This window comes from Meleagris gallopavo, chromosome 5, assembly GCF_905368555.1.
Source record: "Meleagris gallopavo chromosome 5, MGAL_WU_HG_1.1, whole genome shotgun sequence".
In the NCBI taxonomy this organism is placed as follows: Eukaryota; Metazoa; Chordata; class Aves; order Galliformes; family Phasianidae; genus Meleagris; species Meleagris gallopavo.
Window position 1 is genome coordinate 52,488,924 of NC_139408.1, and position 21,241 is coordinate 52,510,164.

The 21,241-nt window shown below is 41.4% G+C and overlaps 2 protein-coding genes across 4 annotated transcripts in view; both read right to left on the reverse strand.

Annotated features, from left to right (window-relative positions):
- The window catches only part of BRF1 (BRF1 general transcription factor IIIB subunit), a 162,905-nt gene that overhangs the window by 40,846 nt on the left and 100,818 nt on the right, over positions 1-21,241 (reverse strand). For all 3 annotated transcript variants that reach the window (XM_010712005.3, XM_085225776.1, XM_085225775.1), the window contains exons 12-15: positions 6,492-6,553; positions 4,178-4,259; positions 4,025-4,080; positions 1,966-2,222 (exon numbers count right to left, since the gene is read on the reverse strand). In XM_010712005.3, coding sequence (XP_010710307.2) covers positions 1,966-2,222; positions 4,025-4,080; positions 4,178-4,259; positions 6,492-6,553 — 457 coding nt within the window. The remainder of the gene's footprint in view (positions 1-1,965; positions 2,223-4,024; positions 4,081-4,177; positions 4,260-6,491; positions 6,554-21,241) is intronic.
- The window catches only part of MTHFD1 (methylenetetrahydrofolate dehydrogenase, cyclohydrolase and formyltetrahydrofolate synthetase 1), a 247,698-nt gene continuing 234,956 nt past the window's right edge, over positions 8,500-21,241 (reverse strand). Inside the window, exon 28 of the mRNA XM_085225773.1 lies at positions 8,500-8,513. The gene's annotated coding sequence lies outside the window, so the exon portion shown is untranslated. The remainder of the gene's footprint in view (positions 8,514-21,241) is intronic.

The following is a 21,241-nucleotide window of genomic DNA, read 5'->3' on the forward strand; positions in this document are numbered from 1 at the left end:
AAACTGTTATGCATCTTAAGGACATACTTTAGGTACTCAAGAGGAAAAATAAACACATTTTATTAGCTGCTTTTGGAAAATACTGATTTGTGTATTTATTTAGAAACCTTTTCAAGTTGTACCACTGTTAAATTAAATATTTATGGCATGATTTTCCAAAGAGTTTAACACCTGTTAAGGTGCTAAGGGTTTAACCTGCTGGCTTCAACAGGAGCTTCAAGTGCCCAATGCTGTTTAAAAGCAGGCCAGGAGGGACACAGGATGGATGTGCTGAAGCAGCTTGGGTGTTCATGTTTCTGTTAAGTCCTGAAAAGCAATGGGTCTCTTACAAGCCCATACTGCCCATCACAGCATTCCATTTCTGATAACTGCATCAGAGCTGTGCTTCACTAAAATTACAGAAATATGACTCACTATACCTGTCAAATAAAAAAAACAACATATGTCAATGCTGTGAGATAATCCTGAATGCATCTTTACTTTCCTTCTATTAGAAAATGTGTGTGTTTAGGTCATTAAACATGACCTGAACTTGCTACGTAGCAACTTATGTAGGAAAATAAAATCCTCAGTGAGTAATGAATTGGAAAGCTGTTGATATCAGAGAGGTGAGAAGCTGAATGAGGACAAAGCCATTTTGATAAAATACAGTCTAAAGAAGGAAGAGCAGAAAAACAAAAGACGTTTGTTACACTGCAAAAATCTGTATCCCAGTGACAGTGAGGCTAGACACAATTTTGGCTGAGAAGCTAAGAGCATTGGCTAAAGCCAATGTAATTGGCCAAGTGCCAATTACCAAACCAGGTCATAATAATGGGTTTGTGTATAGCCATGTCCATACCAGCTCATCCAGCCTCACCTCCACAGGTATGCTATGTCCCCACTCCTTTGCTAACAGATGAATTCTCACACCTTGCCTTTCTCTCCCCAGAGCTGCTTCATTCAGGAAGGGAAAATATCACATCTGAAGCACCTCCAGCTGCAGCTCCTTCCTGATTTTCACTTGAGACAACCCGAAACCCCCTCCCATGAGCCCTGCTCCCCCCTCCTCAGTGCTGCTGCAGGCAGTGCCATCACTGACCCCAGCTCTCCTCTGCTCCCTCCATCTCTCCCCTGCCCTTCACCCTCCAAACAACAGCATGAAGAACACCATCTAGCATTTCTGTACTAAATCTCTGAATTTTCTGGTGGTGTAGATCGTGTAAGCAAAAAAACAACATCTTTTAGGCAGTAAATAAATATCTAACAACTAAATAAGAAATTACTATAGAGAGATCATCCAAATGATCATCCAACACGATTTCATGAACTGCAGGCTAATAAAACAGTTGAATATTGCAGATAGGACACATCAATCTCCTTCTACACATTACAGCACACCACAAATCTGCCCAGCCAGTCTGACTATTTTGCACATTAAAATAGTAGCTTTCATCACACTATAAAACATTTGCAAATGCAGACCAGAAAACCGACGAGCATATTTACTGTAAAGCTTTATATCTGTGTCACCAATTAACAACAAAAGTTTGGAATAAAACTAAAATAAAAGCTAATCAAAACAGCTAGCTGTCATAACAGATGGGAACTGTATTTTTCAAATGAAGCAAAAAGCCAAAGCTTTTGAGCATTTAGTGTCATGTCAGCAGATACAGACAACCCAGAAAGGGAGGACACCAAATGTCAGGGATATATGAAGAAAAGCTGTTTGTGGCCCAAAGATTGATGTTTATGAATTTCCACTGACTTTTTTTTTTCTCCAGAATGATTAACTCACACCAAAACAGACCTTTGATATGCGAACTATAAATAAGTTTCCACTGTGACACTGCAGGCAAAATAAATAAAAACAAGACCCCAGCATTATTTTAGCCTCAGACAAATGTTTCAGTACCTACATTGTCTGGCTCAGAAAGATACATAGACAGTCTCACAGACAGAGATAGAAATGAACAATTGCAGTACCTTTTTCCCACACTGTTTACAGGGCTGGCTATATTCCTACTGGCAATAGATTTTCTTCTTGACAGCTTCTTGGTGTTGGTGCTGTCATCAGTGCTGTCATCCTCTTTCTTTGGTGTGTTACTTCCTTTGCTGTTCAGGTCCCTTAGCACATTATAATTAATTTTACTTGAGATTTTCTTCTGTTCTAACATCTTTTCAATTGCCTCTCCTGCTGTGCTGGCTTGAATTGGCTCCCGCTTCTTTGCAGCTTTCTTTGGCTTAATTAAAATATAAAATTAGTGATGTAGAGACAAACAAAATAGTTGTGCAGCAGAAGGGTGACCTGTGGCTCAGCAATCCCTGCACAGGTGCTGGTGACTCGGGGACAGGACGGGTGACGGGGCCGAGCCAGGTCAGCACTCTCTGGCCTGGGGCTGAGCAAGACTAAGGCTAAGGGACTTCTCTTTCTACAAGAATTCAGTGTAGGCTTTCCCATTTTTGCCAAATGCCCACGCAGTTTATTACAAATTCTTTACTGCACATTTGTACTGCTGCCAGAAAAGAAACGTGGGCCATTTCTCACATGTGAAAAAAATGGAGAGAGCTCCCGTTACAGGAACAGGGACCTTGATAACATCACCCAGCATGTAAATAAATTCCCCTGTTAAAACTACCTTCCAAGTGAGAGTCAAGCTGGGGCACTTCCCTACGCACTGACAGCAGCATTTCATATGAGGTCCAAAAGCTGCACATCCAACTCTTCCTCAAAATAGAAAAAAGTCAAGAAAATTAGCAGCAGCTTTCTAAGCAATAGTGCTGTTGGAGAGGAAGCAGGACGCTGCAGCAACATCACCTGCCCACAGAGAGAGGCAACCTCCTTCGGCCAAGCACCGCAAGCCCAGCGCTAACACTGTGCGGCAGTTTGATGCTGCACAGACCCAGACAAAGAGAAATGACACCAGGGAACGCTTCTATCTGGGACCGGTGCCTAGCTAGGTACAAAAAAAAGATCTTCTGTTTCTCATTCAGCCCTTTCCTTTTCAAAGGAAGGTTTTAACACCAAGCTCCGCAGGAGATTTATTTTTTAATGTATAATAGCCCCTCTGTTTACCTACATGGGTCAAGTGCTACCTTAAAAGTGAAAAGCACTATATTAATCAAGTTCTACTCGAGCTGTCAGAAACAATACAGCTAGAGAAAAACTCCTGTGTTGTCAGAACAAAAAGGTGGGTTGTTTGGGCTACTTCTCAGTGCCAGAGAGTTATACAATTTTGAAAATTGCTCGTACAATTCCACAGCCCTGGAAGGGCGGGATGAATGAGAAACTCTGAAGCATAAAACAGTGTTTCATTGTCTGGTTTTGTTTTTACTATTGAAATACCTAGGGGAGGTAGGAAACTCTGTCATTCACATTAGCCAGAAAAGAAAGATACAAGATACACACATTAAAAACGAACACGGATTTGAGTTGCATGTGGAAGATCTGACTTGTCACTTGCTCAATTACACAAAACACTAGCGCTGTAAATTGTGAATATATGGCCAATTAGGTTGCTTTAAACTGCTAAACAGGGAGGACGAGCCATTTGTTAACATAACCCTCGCCTTCTTTGTGAAAGGTACAACTAAATACTTCTTTAAGTGGCTATAACAAAGACCTCTTCAGTTGTCCATAAAGAAATCATTATAGCAAGAGTAGAGGAAGCTGCTAAAGTTAGGGCAAGTACAAACAAATTCCCCATGCACGCGTTAAAAAGGTCAGGCATGTCCTAAAAACTGTATTTAAATAAGTGAGCAATTAGGGCTACAATCCTTAATGCAAGAACTAGCTCTGATTTTGCCATGCACTGAATTTTTTCCTGATAGTAGCTCAGAATAGACATTTGGGCAAGAAAGTGTTTTACTCCTCACCTGAGAAATTATAGTGTTTTATTTATGTAATGCATAGAAAAATACTGGGTTTGACTTGTTTAGTGGTGACCCATCCCTTTACCCCCCACATCCTACACAGGGTGATCAACAGATATAAAGAATTTCCAAGACATTTTCAAACAGACACAATTAGCACACAGTTTGATACCTTGTGTTCCTTATAAATCCCAAGTTCTTTCTCTTTTGCTATTCTTGCTTCCTTTTCTGAAAGATGACAAAAGGGTAACCAGCATGAAGATTACACAGACTGCATATTTCAGCAACCCTGGCCAAAAGAAGAATTTCAGTCCTATCCACTTACCTTTTTGTTCCTTCAAATAATCTGCATTTTCTTTCATCCACAGCTCTGCTTTTATCTGAGCTTCTGTTTCGTTAAGTATATACTAAAAGACAAAACAAGTTCATCCGCTTTCAGAAATCGACTTAAAAATCATAGTACAAAACTGAACTGAAAAGCCACTAACAAGGTCAATTCATATTTTATTAAAAAACAACAACAAAAAAAAAAGTGTGAAAGAAAACATGACCGAGATACAACAATCAGAGCATTTCTAGCAAATTCTAAAGCTGGAAAGCAACGATCTGCTTTCAAAACACAGTGCTGGGTTTCCAAATTGTGGTGGGGTGGTCGACAGTCATCCAGGACTCATTGTACATGATCGTGATACTTGATCTATAATTAATCTAGAATGATCTTGTTTTTATGATCTTTTTCAGATGATGTAAGAGAGGATCATGACAACATGGCAGTCTGCAAGTAATTCTGAGAGGTGATGGTGGTCTGTAATTCAAAACAGTATGGGAACCACTGCCTTGTGCTACCAAAACAGAAACATGTGTCCTCTAGGTAGGTTTCTGGGAAGGTTTAGGCACAAAATGATTATGGTCTGTGTGAATGAAAGCAGCTTAGTTTGTTGGAGGTTCAGTCCTCTAAACTTCAGAGAGCTGGGTGCAGTGCACACATCTAAACTTCCCGCAGTTAACCCCACTAAATCAGAGCAACACTATTAGTAAGCTTGGAGCTGTAAAGCAACTAGAACTATCCAAATAAATCACAGAAATAAACAAATAGGTGGGTAGGTAGGCAGCAAGCAGGCTGGTAGGTTGCTAGATAGATCTCCCCTTCAGTTTCTCACACACAAATATAAGCCAAGTATTTAGCACAGCTGTCTGCAAAGCAAAGGTTCTGTATGGCACATGCTGTCTGGTAATGAAGAAGTTCTGCAGAATGGAGAAGACAAACCAGATAATCTTTCATAAAGAAGACAATTTACTTGTAAGCAATGGACCCCAAACTTGTAAAACAATGTTTAAGTGCTAGAAAAACAATCTGAGTTTTCTCCATCTTACAGGATTTAGTAGTCCAGATTTTCTCTGAAGTAAAATGTAGACAGAAAAATTTTATGAGAAAAGTAACTCCAGGCAAATGAAACTAATGCAGGGAGGGGTCCTTCCTTGGAGGGCAAATGGAGCAAGCAAGCAGCTGCGTAGGTGCTGGCTTATCAGGACACTATTTCACTATTTCATGTTTCTATTAAAGGTGGTCATAATAGTAAAAACTCTTCCTCATAGCTCAGTTATTCGTCTTTCTTATGCTTTTAGCGAGTTCATAATCTTGGGCTTACAATATTACAGTCTATTGCCATGGAAATGAACATGAGGTCATAAAAGCAGAGTTATGACCTCACTACGGGCTACCAAGTGGAGAAAAGGTGCTTTTTTCTTTCTTTGTTTTAAAAGACCGATCTGCTCTTTCAAAGCCCTTCAGAATCAGCTCTGGAAGCTTTCAGGTTACCAGCCTCCCTGCCCCCCATCTCATGCCTACTCCATTTTCAACATGCTCTTCCTTACACCCAGCTCAGCTGACCACAGGCTGAGCATTCACCTAGCTCCCCATTCCTCACCAAGAATATTCTGCAGATCAAGCCTGATTCTCAGCAATCTCAATGAAACCCTTCGGTTTTCAGTGACTGTGTACCCCAAAAGGAGTTTTTAGCATCAGTGTTATTCATTCAAATTGCACTTTTCATTTCCAACTCGCATGGCAGCTGAAGAGGACATCAGGCCCTGATGGGAGGACTCATGCACCGACCTGCTGTGTGCCATTTAACAGGCCATTTCATAGCTGTCTTTTATACTCAGGCTGTTATGGGAAGGGTACCTTGTGCTGCCACACAAATAATAATAAATCCAGAAGATGCTACGGGTATCTTTTTAAGCACACAGAAGCTGTACGTGCTGCTTCTACAGCCTGGTTTCCATGGCAGCCTCATAAGATGAGTATATTGTAATTAAATAATGATTTTAGAGATCCACCAAACTTTTAAAAGTTCTTCTAAGAATAAAAGGCATTCTAAAACGTAACTACGCCAGCACAGCAAGAAAGCAGCAGCAGCAGTCCCATACATACATAAAATCAGCACTAAATTCACAGGCTTGCATGAATATTAGCTTTGACCCCAGATCACTGAAATCACTTGAACCTCTCTATAGATCAGAGGCAAGCACTGCCAGAGTGAAGAGGCAGAGATGGAGAGAATACACCAGATAAGAACCATTTTTTTCCTTCTCAGATATCCAAACGCAGAGAGACTCGGGATAAAAGCGTATCTTACCCTATCTATTTCACTGTCGTCAATTCCACTGAGATCTAATTCACCATCTCCTGTATTTTCACCTACATAAAAGAACACATTTAATTAGCTAGACGTTTCTTTAAAATCAATTGCAATTCAAGTCCTATGGTAAAGTAACACTTTGCCTTTCCTTCTGCACTCATCGCAGTGAGGTTTAAGAAATTGTTGAGTATTTTTGATTCGAGGGTATCCACACCAACATGCACCACATTGAACTAATTTATAATTCAGGAATCAGTATGGTTCTCCTTAGGACCAAAAATCCATCACACATTTCCAAGTGTCCTTTTTTTTCTTTCTTTTTTAATTTATAGCTACATTTTTTCACCATGAACCTGGAGAAACCATTTGAGATGACACCATTTTTCATTCACCGTAACATGGATTTCTCCACCAGAGCCTACATCCTGGTGATTTATCTGTAAATTACAGCTTAGAAAATATTTTCTGTTTACAAGGAAGCAGCACAAACCAGTGAATAATACATCAGACTGACAGTCATATCATGGCTCTATTCTTAATTCTGATCTACAGTCATTCGAACCACCTAACTCATATCAGTTCTGTAAAAATATGCATTATTTTTTTCAAAAATGGGAATTATTAAAACATTTCCAAATCTTAAAGTAACTTGAAAGCTATGGAAGGGTCTAAATGAATGTGCAGCAATAACGAGTTTCTGTAATTACAACATCACTGTCGTTTTTATAGCTACATATTTACTAAGACTTCTCCTGAAAACAAGAGTTATTAAGATTCATTCTATTCATTAAAAGTCGTAACAGCAAAGAACTAAGATCTAACTTGGGACCAGCACAACTTAGAGCAGCAAAATTGATTTTCCACATCATGTTAATGTACAGTAGTAATATACCATTAATATTGTCCAGGTAGAGAAGAAAATACATTATTCAACACAGACTTATTCTGGGGAATGAAGAAAACCCTTGGTCATCTCCATTACATCTAATCAAGAGTGGACAACAAACACCCAAGCTGATGATGTGCAGGAAAAATAAATAAAGTTTCTGCAATCTGCAACAGCAGGAAATTGTATGGAACGTCTTGGTAACTTCAGGGACATGGTTCCCCATTCCTGAGCATGTGCCCCTCAGCTTCCCAAGACTGCTGAATGTTTCAGTTGCCTGGGCTGGTGGCTCCTTGCAGAGGAGAGAGCAGGGCCCTGACATTACTGGTATCAGACATAGAGCACTTACAGTTCACTTTTCAAAATTCAACTTTATCAACAGGAAGTTTTTAATTCTTTCCACGCCAAATCATACACAGAATGAGTTTCAACCCAAAGAAAATGTCCTGTCGCAAGGAATTGCCCAACACTTTGCTTTGATTTTCTTCTGAGATTGTTTCATAAATACAGTATTAACTTTACCAATTCAGTTAATCTGATGCAAATATGACTGAAAAAGCCTTCAGGAACGTAACTCACTGATATTACATTTAGAAATTAACTGTACTTTAGAGTCCCAGGGCGTGAAAGTTTTGCTTTATGACTGTTATAACTATTAACTATGTAATTGTTCAGCACATATGCTTATCTCCTGTCTTATCTCTACACTGAAGTGCGCAGTAAGAGCACACCTTGCCCTGGGGCCTCCAGTTCCTCATGCAAGCACCCACTACCACACATACAGAGATGTGACCCAAGGATGCAAGGCTGGATCTTCTCAGAAAGAGTGGTGATCCAGTGGCACAGCTGCCCAGGGAGTGGTGGGGTCACCATCCCTGGAGGTGTTCCAGAACCATGGAGTTGTGGCACTGAGGGATGTGGGCAGGGGCATGGTGGGGGTAGGTTGGACTTGGACTAGATGACCTTAGTGGTCCTTTCCAGTCTTAATGGTTCATAGAATCATAGAAACAACCTGCAAGATCATCTAGTCCAACCGCCCTCCCATCATCACCATTGCTACCACAAGCACTAAACTGTATCTCGTAGCTCCTCATCCAGATGCCTCTTGAACACTGTCAGGGACGGTGACTCCTCCAGCTCCCTGGGCAGGGCATACCAGTGCCTGACCACTCTCTGAGGGAAGAAGTTCTTCTTTATGTCTAACCTTAACCTCCTCTGGTACAACTTGTGGCCATAACTAGATAACAGAACTTGGTTCTTTGACTCTATGACATCATGCCTTCAAGTGAGGTTGGAAAGGAAAATCAAAGTCAGAAAATGCATCCAAGTGGTTTGTTACCTCTTTAAAATATCTTTAATACAACTGACTGGAATTTTTTAGCAAGCCGTAATCATGCAAAGCACAAAGAAGAATGGTTGTGTGCTGCATCCCCAGTGGGAGGCCGGGGCATCCTGCCGAGCACCACTGCCAGTCCCTCCTGCTGGAACCGATACGTGAATTTCCAGTGAGTGAAATGCTTAAATAATCATCGAGACGAGGAGCGAACTCTGTAGTCTACTGTCTGAGACGCCTTCCCAGGAGGCTGCACACCTGGCTCTGAGAAAGGTTTCATTACTTACACAAAATAAAATAACTCGAGAGCAGAAAGCAGGAGCGTGCCCGAGGCTGAGTCATCCATCTTGGGTTAAGGAGTCTGCAGAACCGGGCCTCGCACCGGGCCTCCTGTGCTCTGGGTAGGTGCTGCAGGCACTAAGCTGTAGGACAGAAGGATCGGGTTTTCCTTCTCTTTGTTTCACCAGCCCCTTTTATTTTCAAGATTCTTGAGAAAAAAATAAACTAAAATATTGTCTACTTATACATTAGGGCCAAAATTAAGAAGGAACCAAACGGAAAGATCACTCACTGCTAAGGTCTGTACATCATCACAAGTGGCGTCCGAGAACTGCTCTGGACTCAAGTCACAGCTCAACTTGACATAAAATTCTCTGCATCCCCAAAATATTTGCTGCTAAAACTGTCACAGCGTTTTAGGAACAATAAAAATATCCCACCAAAATCAACTGCCGCTGCTTTTATTTGTCATTAAACACCTTGCTTCACCTATATTCTGCTATATTTTTCGATCAGAGGTTTAAAATTTAATATGGCACAGTACAGTAGATGTCTGTTTCCTTATACAGCCCTACTATGCCAGACTGAAAATGATGTAATTTCAGGCACCATGAACAATTTCACGTGTCATTTTAAATATAACTCGTTACTGAATGAGGTGCCAGTTCTTCTCATTGGATCAATTAGCACAAGGGACAGAAAACTCATTCTCCGACTGGTAAACTGCAGAGAAAAATCCAGAAGCAAGTTGTATATAATAAGCATTTCTCAGACTCCATAACAGCAGTAGAGGGAGTAATTGTAGGATATCCACTCTGACTGCAAGTAGCCCTTTCTTCTGCCTATGTGATAGGCATTCATTAACTGCAAGGGGTTTTTCAGATGAGAAGGAGCCTTCAATTCTCTAGTTTAACACTATCGCTGGAAAAAAAAAAAGTGTTTTGTTATACAACGCCGATTCAAAGAATAATACATCCACTTTGATCTGAGAATTTCCATGGCAGTCATGAGCACACCCTACCAGCCATCATCATTCATCTGCTTGCTCTGGGGCACTGAAAGTATACCCTTTTACTTTTATTATACCAGAAAGATCTTCCCAGCTGCTAAACTTTTCGAAACAATTTTCAAATGATAATTTTCCCCTTTAATAAAAGGGTTGAAATGAAATTTTCAACAAAATGAAAACACAGATGTGGCCAACATCTGGTCCAACCTCTTAAAAGCTTATTTAAAAGCAGTAGTGCCATGTGACATGGCTCTTAGCGGGGATTTCTTCTGCTAAGAAAAACAACCCGCTCTGCTGCAGGGCACAGACAAAAAATAAGTTCTGTGTTCAAAAAAAAGCAAAACCAAAAAATGCCATGTTTAAATGAAACTACTGTTGGGCAGACAGGACAGAAAGCCAGAAGGAGAAGTGGGGCAGCCGGGTCCTTCCTCACTGCATTTCTCACTGCAGGCAGAGAAAGAGGAGCTCTCAGAGCTTTCAATCAATGTCCCGGTCAGCTACATCCATGTAACTTACTGTTGCCAGTCAGACAGCCGTCTCCCTGCATATTTAAAAATAAAAAACAAAAAAGCCCTTTCTTTGCAGCCTCTTAACATCTTTGCCAGCGGACTCTAATAAACATGAGAGCTACAAACAGACATTCGGGATTAGGTTTGTAAACCTGCAGGATTATTTACTGTTCTTGTCATTACTAAATGCATACTAAGCCCTCTTTTAGCACTGTCTCCCCCTCTCTGTGTATCTAGTTAAATGTATACATAGCACGCTATTACGGGGATTTATTACAGAAGAATAATTCCTGCTGATATACTTTAAAAACCCGCATTTTAGATGACAGACATTTGAAGAATGTGTTTTTCTGTTTCTCGCATAGGAGGCAGAACTATTTATTGCGCTGCCCAGATAAGAGGATTTCCTTACAGACAGCAATGAAGGCTGAACACTTCCCAGGAAATCCTCTGAAGCTCATGTAATAGCAGGCGCTCGGCTCTCCTGTCCCACGCAGCACCCACATCCTCTGCCACACGACTGCACAGCAGTTCCAGAGCTGAGGCAGCAACAGAGAGCCCCAGTGCAAAGCACGCCACAAATGAAAATCGAAATATAAGGACACAGTAAAATTAATTGCTCTTAGTGGCAAAATAAGTGTCTCAAAAAATGTATGGCTTGTATTTTCATGGTTAGGTAAAAACGAGGGCTTTCTTTTATTGTACCTGAGGCCACCTTGAAAATTACAGCCTACTCCTTCACAGTGCCAATTCCACATCGCAATTTCGGTCTAAAGGACTACAGAGCACATGAGGCCATGCATACAGTATAAAGATAAATGAAGTCTGTCACATTATTATTTCCTTCTGCCAAGGCAAGGTTAAGGGGTCCTCTCCAGCTGAAGCCAAGTTTCCAGCCTGCCTGCTTCTCAAGAGAAAGCAAACACGGCACGTCGGGAGCAGCCAGGGCCCTTCTTCCCAGCAGTGCTCCCTCCAGCCGACGGGAGACAGGAGGACACGGCACAGGCTGGCGCCAGGACGCCCAGCAGCAAAGGGACAGGGCTGGCACGGTCAGCACCTGGCATGGGGATGGGAAGGAGTGCAAAGACAAAGCTCAAAATGGGGCAAATGAAAGGCAAAGAGGGAGGAAAAAGCCTGCGCTAATAAAAGCAAAGAAATGCCATGTATCTGCTACATATTGTGCTATTGTAAGCATGAGGTAGCAGCTTGCAATAGCAACCTGCAAGCCTTATTACTTTGTTTGCAATGTAAGCCCTTCCAAAAATGGGGACGTACAGGCTTCTTAATTTTGTCTCTGCTCTTAAGTGGGATCTCATCAATGAGCAAACAGAAACACAACGTGGGATCAGCCCAGCTGGTTTGCAGTCACTGCATCAGGCTCATCTACCTCTCCGTGTGCAGAAGGTTTTCACAGAATCACAGAATCACTAAGGTTGGAAAAGGACACTAAAATCACCCAGTCCAACCCCAACCAGCGACCACGTCCCTCAGTGCCACATCTCCACTGTTCCTGAACACCTCCAAGGACACTGACTCCACCATTCCCTGGGCAGCCGTGCCACTGCATCACCACTCTTTCCAGTAAGAAATATCTCCTAATACCCAATGTATAAGAACTGTTCCTGCGAGTCTTGATCTTAACACCATGCAGAACTACAAACCCAGCTTTATCAAGCATCTGCATCTCCATTTCCTCGCACTGGGACTCAAACTCCAGGTGTTGGGCTTTTTTCTGCAGCAGTTGATTGACATCCGATGGCCTTCCTGCGCTTGTCGCTTTCATACAGCAGCCGCAGAACAATTATCCCATCACAAGAACAGAATTTCAAATTTGTGTGCTTAATGATATATGTGAATGAATTACAAGAAAAGCTTTTCCTGCAGTCAGTCATCTCTAACAGAACTTCTATTAGATATTGAGCACGTTTTTATAAATTAAATTTCAATTTGGGGAAAATGAAGAAACCTACTGCTGCTTTTCAGCAGTATATCCATGCCAAAAAAAAAATCACTGTTGTTTCACCTCACAGTGGATGGAGCTTCTAACTGATCCACTCCCATTTTACATCCATTTAAAGGTTATAGCAGTGGTCTCACAGGCGTGGAAAGTTGTTAATTCAAACACTTATTCATCAGAAAAACAGTTAACCATTCTATTATTTACAGAAATCACCCCTGCGGTATACATTTGTAAAGAAGGCAGTAAGAAAGTAGCCCAGCAATAAACAGTGCCTTTGTGATTCTGAAAAGTTGTTTTATTGTAAACTCACGCTTCTCGAACCACATAGCAGTATAAGAAACCGTTTAGGATCCTTTCAACCTCCCAAAATAAATACAGCTGAAAGTTGAGCTTTTGAACTGAAGAACATCCTGAGAACTGTCCTCAAAACCAGTAAAAACATTCCTTTTCTTTAACAATTTCCGTGTGCCCCCAACACCTTTTAAAAATAGTGAGAAAGAGCATCCTTTATGCAACCCACTTGATGCAGCTCTTCATTCCTTTTTAAGATCTCAGCCCTGCTGTCAGGACCAAGAGCTCAGATGATGGCAACTCTCAACAACACGCCAAGAGAGATTTCTTGCTGATGAAGCCAACCACCACTGCTGACCACCTTGACAAATACACTCTCAGAAACACATTAATTACTTATCACAAATGATATTTTTCAGCTCCAAAGCTCCCACGCAAAGTCACAAGCCTTATACAGCTCCACAGTGTGACTGTGGAGGATGGAACATGGCTCTGGGTACACGCTCACATCTCAACATTGGGCCATACATTCACCTCTTCAGTCTAAACGCTTTTTCAAATGGAGATTATAAAGACAGAAGCTCTCCCCACTTCTTGCTCTTTTCCATCTGATTGGGAAAGTCACCAACTCCCTGCTACATTTTCCTCCGTTGCCTTTTATGCTGTTCTTGGCATCTTTTCTCTCCTTTCCCTTCTCCCATCTTTTCTTCTTTTTGGTGCCTTCTGGCCTGTATTTTCTGCATTTTTTAAAATCTCTGCAGGGGTATCCAACAGTAACAGTTTAAATAAAGGGAAAGGCCTGGGAGAAGAACTGACCAGCATCTCAATCAGCTCCCCTCTTCACACCCGCAAGTGCAAAGTGCTGCTGTATCTCCTGCAGCAGTCTGACTGCCCGGAGAGCTGCCAGCAAAGGGAAGCAGGCTGAGATCACAGCCTCCAGCTCACTTTCTCTGTGCTGCCAGACCACTGTGTAAAACAGCAAGAGCACTTTACACAGGAGCCAGCCATAAAGGAAACAGCTGGTTTTGTGTTTAAGTGCTGAGCACCATTTCTGCAACTGCAGCAAGGTGGTAAGCAGCTAGGTCTTGCTAAGCGCTCCGCCGTGCATCCCTGCAAGCCCACCTGGGCTCCTGCCCAGCCAGCACTCAGCCAGTGAGCAGTGGGCATGTGTTCTATTGAGAATTAAATCTGCTCCTGTCTCCATACTCCAATTGAAATGAGAGTTTAAAAGCAAACCCTAGACTTCTCCTTGGATTATTCTTATCTATAGATTCTTAATTACGAGCCAAACTATGTTCTGCCAACCATAAACATGCACAGTTTTCAAGCCAGAAGAAATCAAGAGAGTCTGAACGGTATTTGAGAGGCTCCTTTTGGCACAATAGAACTTAAGAGCAAAGCTAACTTATATTCCGCGTATCAGAGTAAATTCCTTTCTCTCAGAGGAGAGTCCAATAATTTGGAGTAAATTTCCATTAGCACGAGTGGGTATGCTTGTACTCTTCTGCTGAGGTTCAGAGCAGGTCTATGGCACATCAGACAGATGACAAGCTCAGTGCCAGCCACCAGAAGCCACTCAGACCACAGAAATGCTTCAGGCAATTATTAGCATTAAGACAACAGCACGATATAGCACGTTAGATTATATATCCGACCCCTCATCCAGAGGAAAAAAAAAATCAATTTGTATTCTGTCCATTTATCACTTTATCTGAGTGGGCTGAATGGAGAGAAGCTGTTAACTGAAAGAAAATTATCAGGTAAGAAATTTCTCATTTTGTTACCCAGCTTCTTCCTTCCTTCATTGCTAATGAGAAATCGCAAGCAGGGACTTATAGATATGAGGAAAGAGAAGGTAGAAGTTTATTATTATTATTATTATTTATTATTATTATCACAGTAGAATAAACGGCAAGAGTGGAAGCTCCTCTACAAAAAGCAAAAGCTTTTAAAATGAAGCCAGTGGGTGGGAAGCAGGCTCAACGTGAGCCCTGCCTTAGGGACCAAGACATTATGGTGTCTAACCGGGCAGCCCTACAAAGCACACAGGGACGGATCTCTGCAGCATAAAGAAGGGTGGCTGCAGCTGGCAGTGGAGCAGGGCAGGTTCACGTGGTCACCTCACCCAACAATCCACAATGCTTCACCAGGCTCCTCAGGGTGATGTGCTCTGGTTCCCTCTGCCTCTCCGCGCACATTCCAGGGACTTGAGTGAACATCTTCCCAGATGTACGGTAGACAGCAGTGGAGAACTGTAACATTTTGCCTGCAGGAGCTCTGAGGCCCCAGTGCCTTGGCATTTGACTAGACTGAAATGAGCACAGTGTAATTAGCATGTGCACTCCATATGCTTGAAGTACATCAGTAGAGCATTGGAATGCCCTCCAATACCACAACCTTCCGAAAGAAGAAAGTTTGTGGAGAAGTTCCTAGTGAATAATTTGTCTTATTCTCCAGGAATTGGGGAAAAATGCCCACCTGTTCACAGAAGGTTTCTGCAGAAATAACCTTTCCCTGACAAAGCCCAGCAGCATGATTCACCTATAAATAATGAAGCCAGTTTCAAAGCCGGCCTTTCAAGCTAATGGCTATCAGAAAGGCCAGCCATATGCTTGTACAACCTGTCACTCTGATTGATCTCAACATCTGACTGTTGTATATAAAGTTTATACAGTAGCAAGACTATATTTCACGTGTCATTTTAGCTAGGTTATGTATTGCTGATTTTACAGATTTTCAGCAAGGTTTTCTCTGGGGAGTAGGCACAAGAAAGACACAGCTTAAATGTGGCTCGGATACAGCACGAAGCAATGAGCTTCGATGATTTTACTAAGTCTCAAAAATCAGGTAGACTGGTAACAGATTTGAAGGAGAGCACTGGAAATGATAAGGTCCCACACCCTATTAAATGTAATTTATTTAAATACATCAGGTCATTACTTAACATGTTATTGCAGAGGCAGGAAGAAAGTCACAAATCATGGCTGTCTTACATACACTAAGAGGATTCATGGCTCTTTCCGTCATGCATCCATTTTATTTTACAACATATGGCATCGCATCAAAGTCGTTCTTCTTTAATTTACTGAATAACGATGCTTTCCCATGAGGCTTAATCTAAGTTCACCATAACATACTGTATTATGGCAACAATTCTCAGAAACACGACTACGTGTCTGCAGCCCATTTGGAGAGAGGGATGTGCATTTCATGTACCAATCCTTTTAAATACATTCAGCATTAAATGCAATATTGATTTCTTTGAAATCGTTAAAGCTTACTTTACAGAATAACAGAATCGCAGAGTGGCTGAGGTTGGAAGGGACCTCTGGAGATCACCCGGTCCAGCCCTCTGCCTAAGTTGGGTCACCTACAGCACAATGGGATTTCTGGGAGGCACGGTTTGAACACCTCCAGGGAAAGAGACTCTAACCTCTCTGGGCAGCCTGTTCCAGTGCTCTGTCACCTCACAGTGAGGAAGTTTTCCCTCACGTTCAGACGGAACTTCCCGTGTTCCAATTTATGCGCGCTGCCTCTCATCCTATCGCCGAGCCCCGCTTGGAAGAGCCTGGCCCCATACTTTTACAGTCTCTTGTAAAATAGTTGTGTACGTTGATCAGATCCCCTCTCAGTCTTCTCCAAGACAAACAGGCCCAGCTCCCTCTGCCTAATGTAACCCACTGGCCTTCTTGGCTACAAGGGCAGACTGCTGGCTCATGGCTCACTTGCTCACCTGGACCCCAAGTCCTTCTATTCAGAGCTTTAAGTTAACTAAAACTAAAAGATGCCTTCAGAAAATAAGATTTGGATAACTTTCATTTTACCATTTCACTACGAAATGAAATTAAAACCGTAAGATCTTCATTTCAAACCTAGACTTACTTCCTTAAGATAAAAATATAAAAATATGTTCTTCGGATAAGAGGAGGATGGACTGTTCTCTACATTAGCTTTAACTAGGCAAACTCTTTCCAAGGAGACTTAAGCATCATTAACTGTGCAGTGAAATAAGCCCAGGAAATGTGTTCTCCTCAGAGAGACGAGGGAAGAACTAGCAAACGGCATGGACAGAAGCCCTGTCTCCTGAAAGGATAAAATTTTGAATCCTACTGGCTAGATAAAGCAGAGAACACTAAAGACCAATCAAAAAATCTCCCATGCAATTTCCTTCACACCATAAAAATCAACATAAAAATCCTCAAATGCTGAAATAAAGCCTAACAGAGAAACATCACCGTCAATGACTGCCAACTAAAATGAATGATCTGCACTGAAAGCATTTGCTGATGTAGCAAGAAGCTGCCACAAAGACTTTCAATGCAGTGGCAGCAAGCTGGTCTGAGGATCAGCTCCTCACCTCCTGCCCAGGAAAGCCTGCAAACAAGACAAGCAGGACACGTCAGAGGCTGTGAAGGCAGCATCTGGGCATCTGTATTCACACAAGTTTAAATCTCAAGGTGTTCCTCAAGCATTATTTAGAGCTGGTTTCATCGCTGCAGTGACACCGCAATCAAACAGCTTCACAGGATGCGATGGCTGTGCATCTACAGACCATAAAAAGTTACAGACTGTGATATTCCACATTCTGCCCAAAAGGAGAGGATAGATTTGAACAATGCCAAGTCATCTAAATCACAGCCTTAATTATACCGTAACTTAGAAAAAAGGAAGGAAACAAGAACAACAATGTTAAGCTTTTGTGTTACTTTTAGACACCACGTTTTTCTCTGCTCTGTAGTAAAATTACAAGTAGAAAACTTTGGACACAACAAGGAGAAAGAGGAAGCTTGCCAAGACTGGGGGAACCAACAATTAATACAGCAGTTTTTCATTCAAAAGAGTAACTGCATGATACCGTAGGGTTTCATGTGAGTTCCATCCCTGTGACTGAAAAACTGGTTAAGCAAAGAAAAAAAAATATCTTTGTTTATTTATTTCTATATCACCAACACTGCAAACTCATTCTGGTATTTGAAAGTCGATGTGAGCTCTCTCTAGTTATGCATCCTTATTACCATAGACATTCCACAATTGGAAATTACTTCTCGTAATGCTTACGCCAGAAAGAAAAGAGCTGTATTGCATCTGCAGAACCAAAAGCAGTAAAACATAATAAACATTTATCTTTGTCACTGGCTCTGCAAAACCGATCTGTTCAGCAAGGAGGTGCCATTTTATAGAGTTGCTTTATTGCTACATAATTATTGATGCATCAGCCAAGCGCTCTCTCAAGGAAAGACTGTTCTTAAAAATGAGCTTGTTAAAAGTTTAAGCGTAAACCTTAGGATAAGAAACAGCCGCTAGATTTCATCTGATGTAAACTTTTAGAGAGAAAAAAGAAAAGTAGAGGGATGACTTAAAAAAAAAAAAGTGCTATGTTTGAGGCAGGCATGAAATTGAAACAGACAAGACGCTTTAATGTGATAGAAAGAAAGAATTGGGGACATCTGTACCGAGAATACGTTGTAAGTAGCAGGAGGAATTATCAATCTAGTGATGTGCCAGCTCTCTGCATTTCAATTGCTTCACAGGCCGTACCATAAAAATTGTTTGCAATGAAAGCAGTATGAAGAATTCCTAGGTTTTATTGCTCCCAGTGATATTCTATCCAGTTTGTGTACATGGTTTGTATCCTTTCAAGTTCAGCACCGTTTCATATTAGTAGCTCTTTAAATTGCTTGCCCACAAATACTGTTCCATGTTCAAAATGCCTCAATATTAAATTTTCTGTTTCAGTCAGAATACCTTTAGAATCAAGTTTTCAAAGGCAAGGAGGTTTCACGCAAACTTTCTGAAAGTCTATGTAAGGCAACAAACTTTAAAGTTAAAAGAAGGCTTTCTCAGGAGAGAATTCAAAGTACTCTTCTGCATCCCTTCCCCACCTTGTTAAACCAAACTTCCTCATTGCTCATATGTCTCTTAGTGGCTTCAAGTATGAATTTTTTTCCCTGTACTATGAATATAAAACAATCTTGGGTAACAGGGTATTTGAAAACATTGCTCCCATTCACTGGAGGGCTTAAATTCTTCCACACAGCCTCCAAAACACGTTCCCTCTTACAGGGCACAGATGGGCAACTGAGGGTCTAGTGGAAATTGGAACAGCTTCAGCAGGTCTACAGGAACCCGAGCAACAAAGCTCCCTGTGGGGTGGCCATGTACCAACACCGGCCATGTGGGAGAACTGGAGGAGCTGGTTTCTGCTTTTGTCTTTGGTCTTGGGTTTCATCTTTGGTCTTGGTGAAGAATTGAGTGCTACAGAGCTGTGAATGCTGTGAAGACATGGAAAGCAGCACTTCTATAAAGTGCTAAAAACCCTAGCTTGAAGATAAAGGGGGACTTTACGGAAAAGCAACTTCCTATTGAAGTATGTTTTAATGAATTAAAAGCATGGACAGAATACAGCAGCACCACTGGTGACAAAATGTAATGTTTATAAGGATATTGCTGCATCTCAGCACACTGATTTCTACAAAAGTGTGTAGAAAAATACACGTTGTTTACCTTTAATAGAAAACCAGTTAGGAATGTGAATTCCAAAATCAGCCATTTGTTTTGTTCCTATAGAAGTGTTGACGATCTGGTCACAGAACTGTTCTCCTTCCTCACCATCTGTGAGCACATGGTAGTTTCACCATCATAACTGAGTCAAACACAGAATTTAGGTAGTGAACTTGCTTGAAAATGGTGCATCCTTTCACCCCCTATACAGGCATTTACTTTTGGCTTATGTCTTCACATCTATCTCAAAAGCATTGCTTCTTGTGCTGAATTTCTTTCCTGGTACTACTCTGCAGTATTATTTACTCTCCCTCATTCCATATTCTTTCCCTTATTTCTAGTATCCCTTTGTAAACTGTCTTTCATCGCAGAAAACAACTTTCATAATCTTCTGTGTAAACAGACATCTTGATTTGAAAGATGAGCCTTATCTTCAATCTGCTACCTTCAAGTATTTTCTACTTTAGCAAAACTTAGCTGTAAAAAATCCAATTTTTTTTGCAATTGCCCCCAAAATTCACAAGCAACCCTCTCTACACACCTGGCTGGTCCACCACAGTCCACACAACCCTCAACAAAACATCACGATTTTTGCTATTAATAACAAACCCATAGCAGGTCTTATCTGTCAGTTTCTTTTGCTTTGCACCGCTGTAATTAATGAACACCGAAAACTCTAAAAGCAGTTTCTTCAGCCCTCCTGAATGCATTCTGGTGAGCACATGTGAAAAAAATAAAACTGAAAAGCTGAGGAGTACATTAGCCTCATGCTGACAGGTCACTCTGATTCCAAGTCAAAGCAGCATCTATTTTCGGCTGCTCTGATTATAATTGCTGACGGAATAACAAACAAACAGCAATTATCTCATTGTCACACAAGAAAAAAGATCTAATAAATGAAAAACAAATAAAAAAGATCCTGAAGTTACACTGGAAAACACATTGAAATGCAAAGAGGAGTAATAAAATTTGGTTTCCAAAATTACTTTTAATTGTCAACACTGTCAACATTAATGTTACTCCTATGCAGGCTAATACATCCATTTTAGTCAGTGAAAGCATTTAGCAAACCAAACATATCGAACTATCGTACAAGGCCAAGTTTGTGACAGTTTCCACCAACAGTCTGTACTGTCATATCTGAAAATCCCTAATTACAAAGGTCATCTATGCAAGTCTGCAGCCTTACCCATAGATACACATGTTTTTCTTGACCACGATGCCAGCCCTGGGATATCAGACTAGCAAACAAAACAGATGAAGTATGTAGGGGTGTGATGAAGTTAATCCTTAAGAGGATACAGGAATTAATTTTTCAAACTAAATTCAAACCTGCCAAAGAAAAGCAAAAAAACCCCAAACTGCTACAACAAAACCAACCCTCAAGCCTTACAGAAATGGCACATCCCTGGAAGGCTCTGCCTCCGTGCATTTTTAGTTTGCAGGTATTGCCTTTAACAGCTGAGCCTGAATCATAAGAAAATAAAGCACCAAGCGGAGGATTACTTCAGCTCTCTCAGAAGATGCAAGACAAACATGGGATGGACAGGATCCACTGCAGCACTGCACATGGATTTATTGTCCATCATATTAAACTGAAAGTAGCTAAGCCGTGCAAATCTGTCTGTGCTGTATTTCCTCCTTCCAAGGGCATGTTTTGTGGCTTCTTGACCTAGGTTAATAAGTCTTTATTCTCAATAACAACTGGGACCACGAAGCCTCCCTGAACTCAGCCCGGCTCTACGCTCTGACACTGCAGATGCCATGATGGACTGCTTAAATAACATTCCTCCTCGCAGTTAGCTTTCCATCCTAACTTGACGTTCTCCGTCTATTCTCTGCACATTTCACTTTCCACAGCTCTCTAATGAACAATTTCAGTTTTCACTGATTTTTCTGGTGGAAGATTTTTCTTCCTTTTTGGCAGCAGGACCATCCGCTTCTTCTGAAAGCAGCGCACCGAACCAAATAGCTGTGAG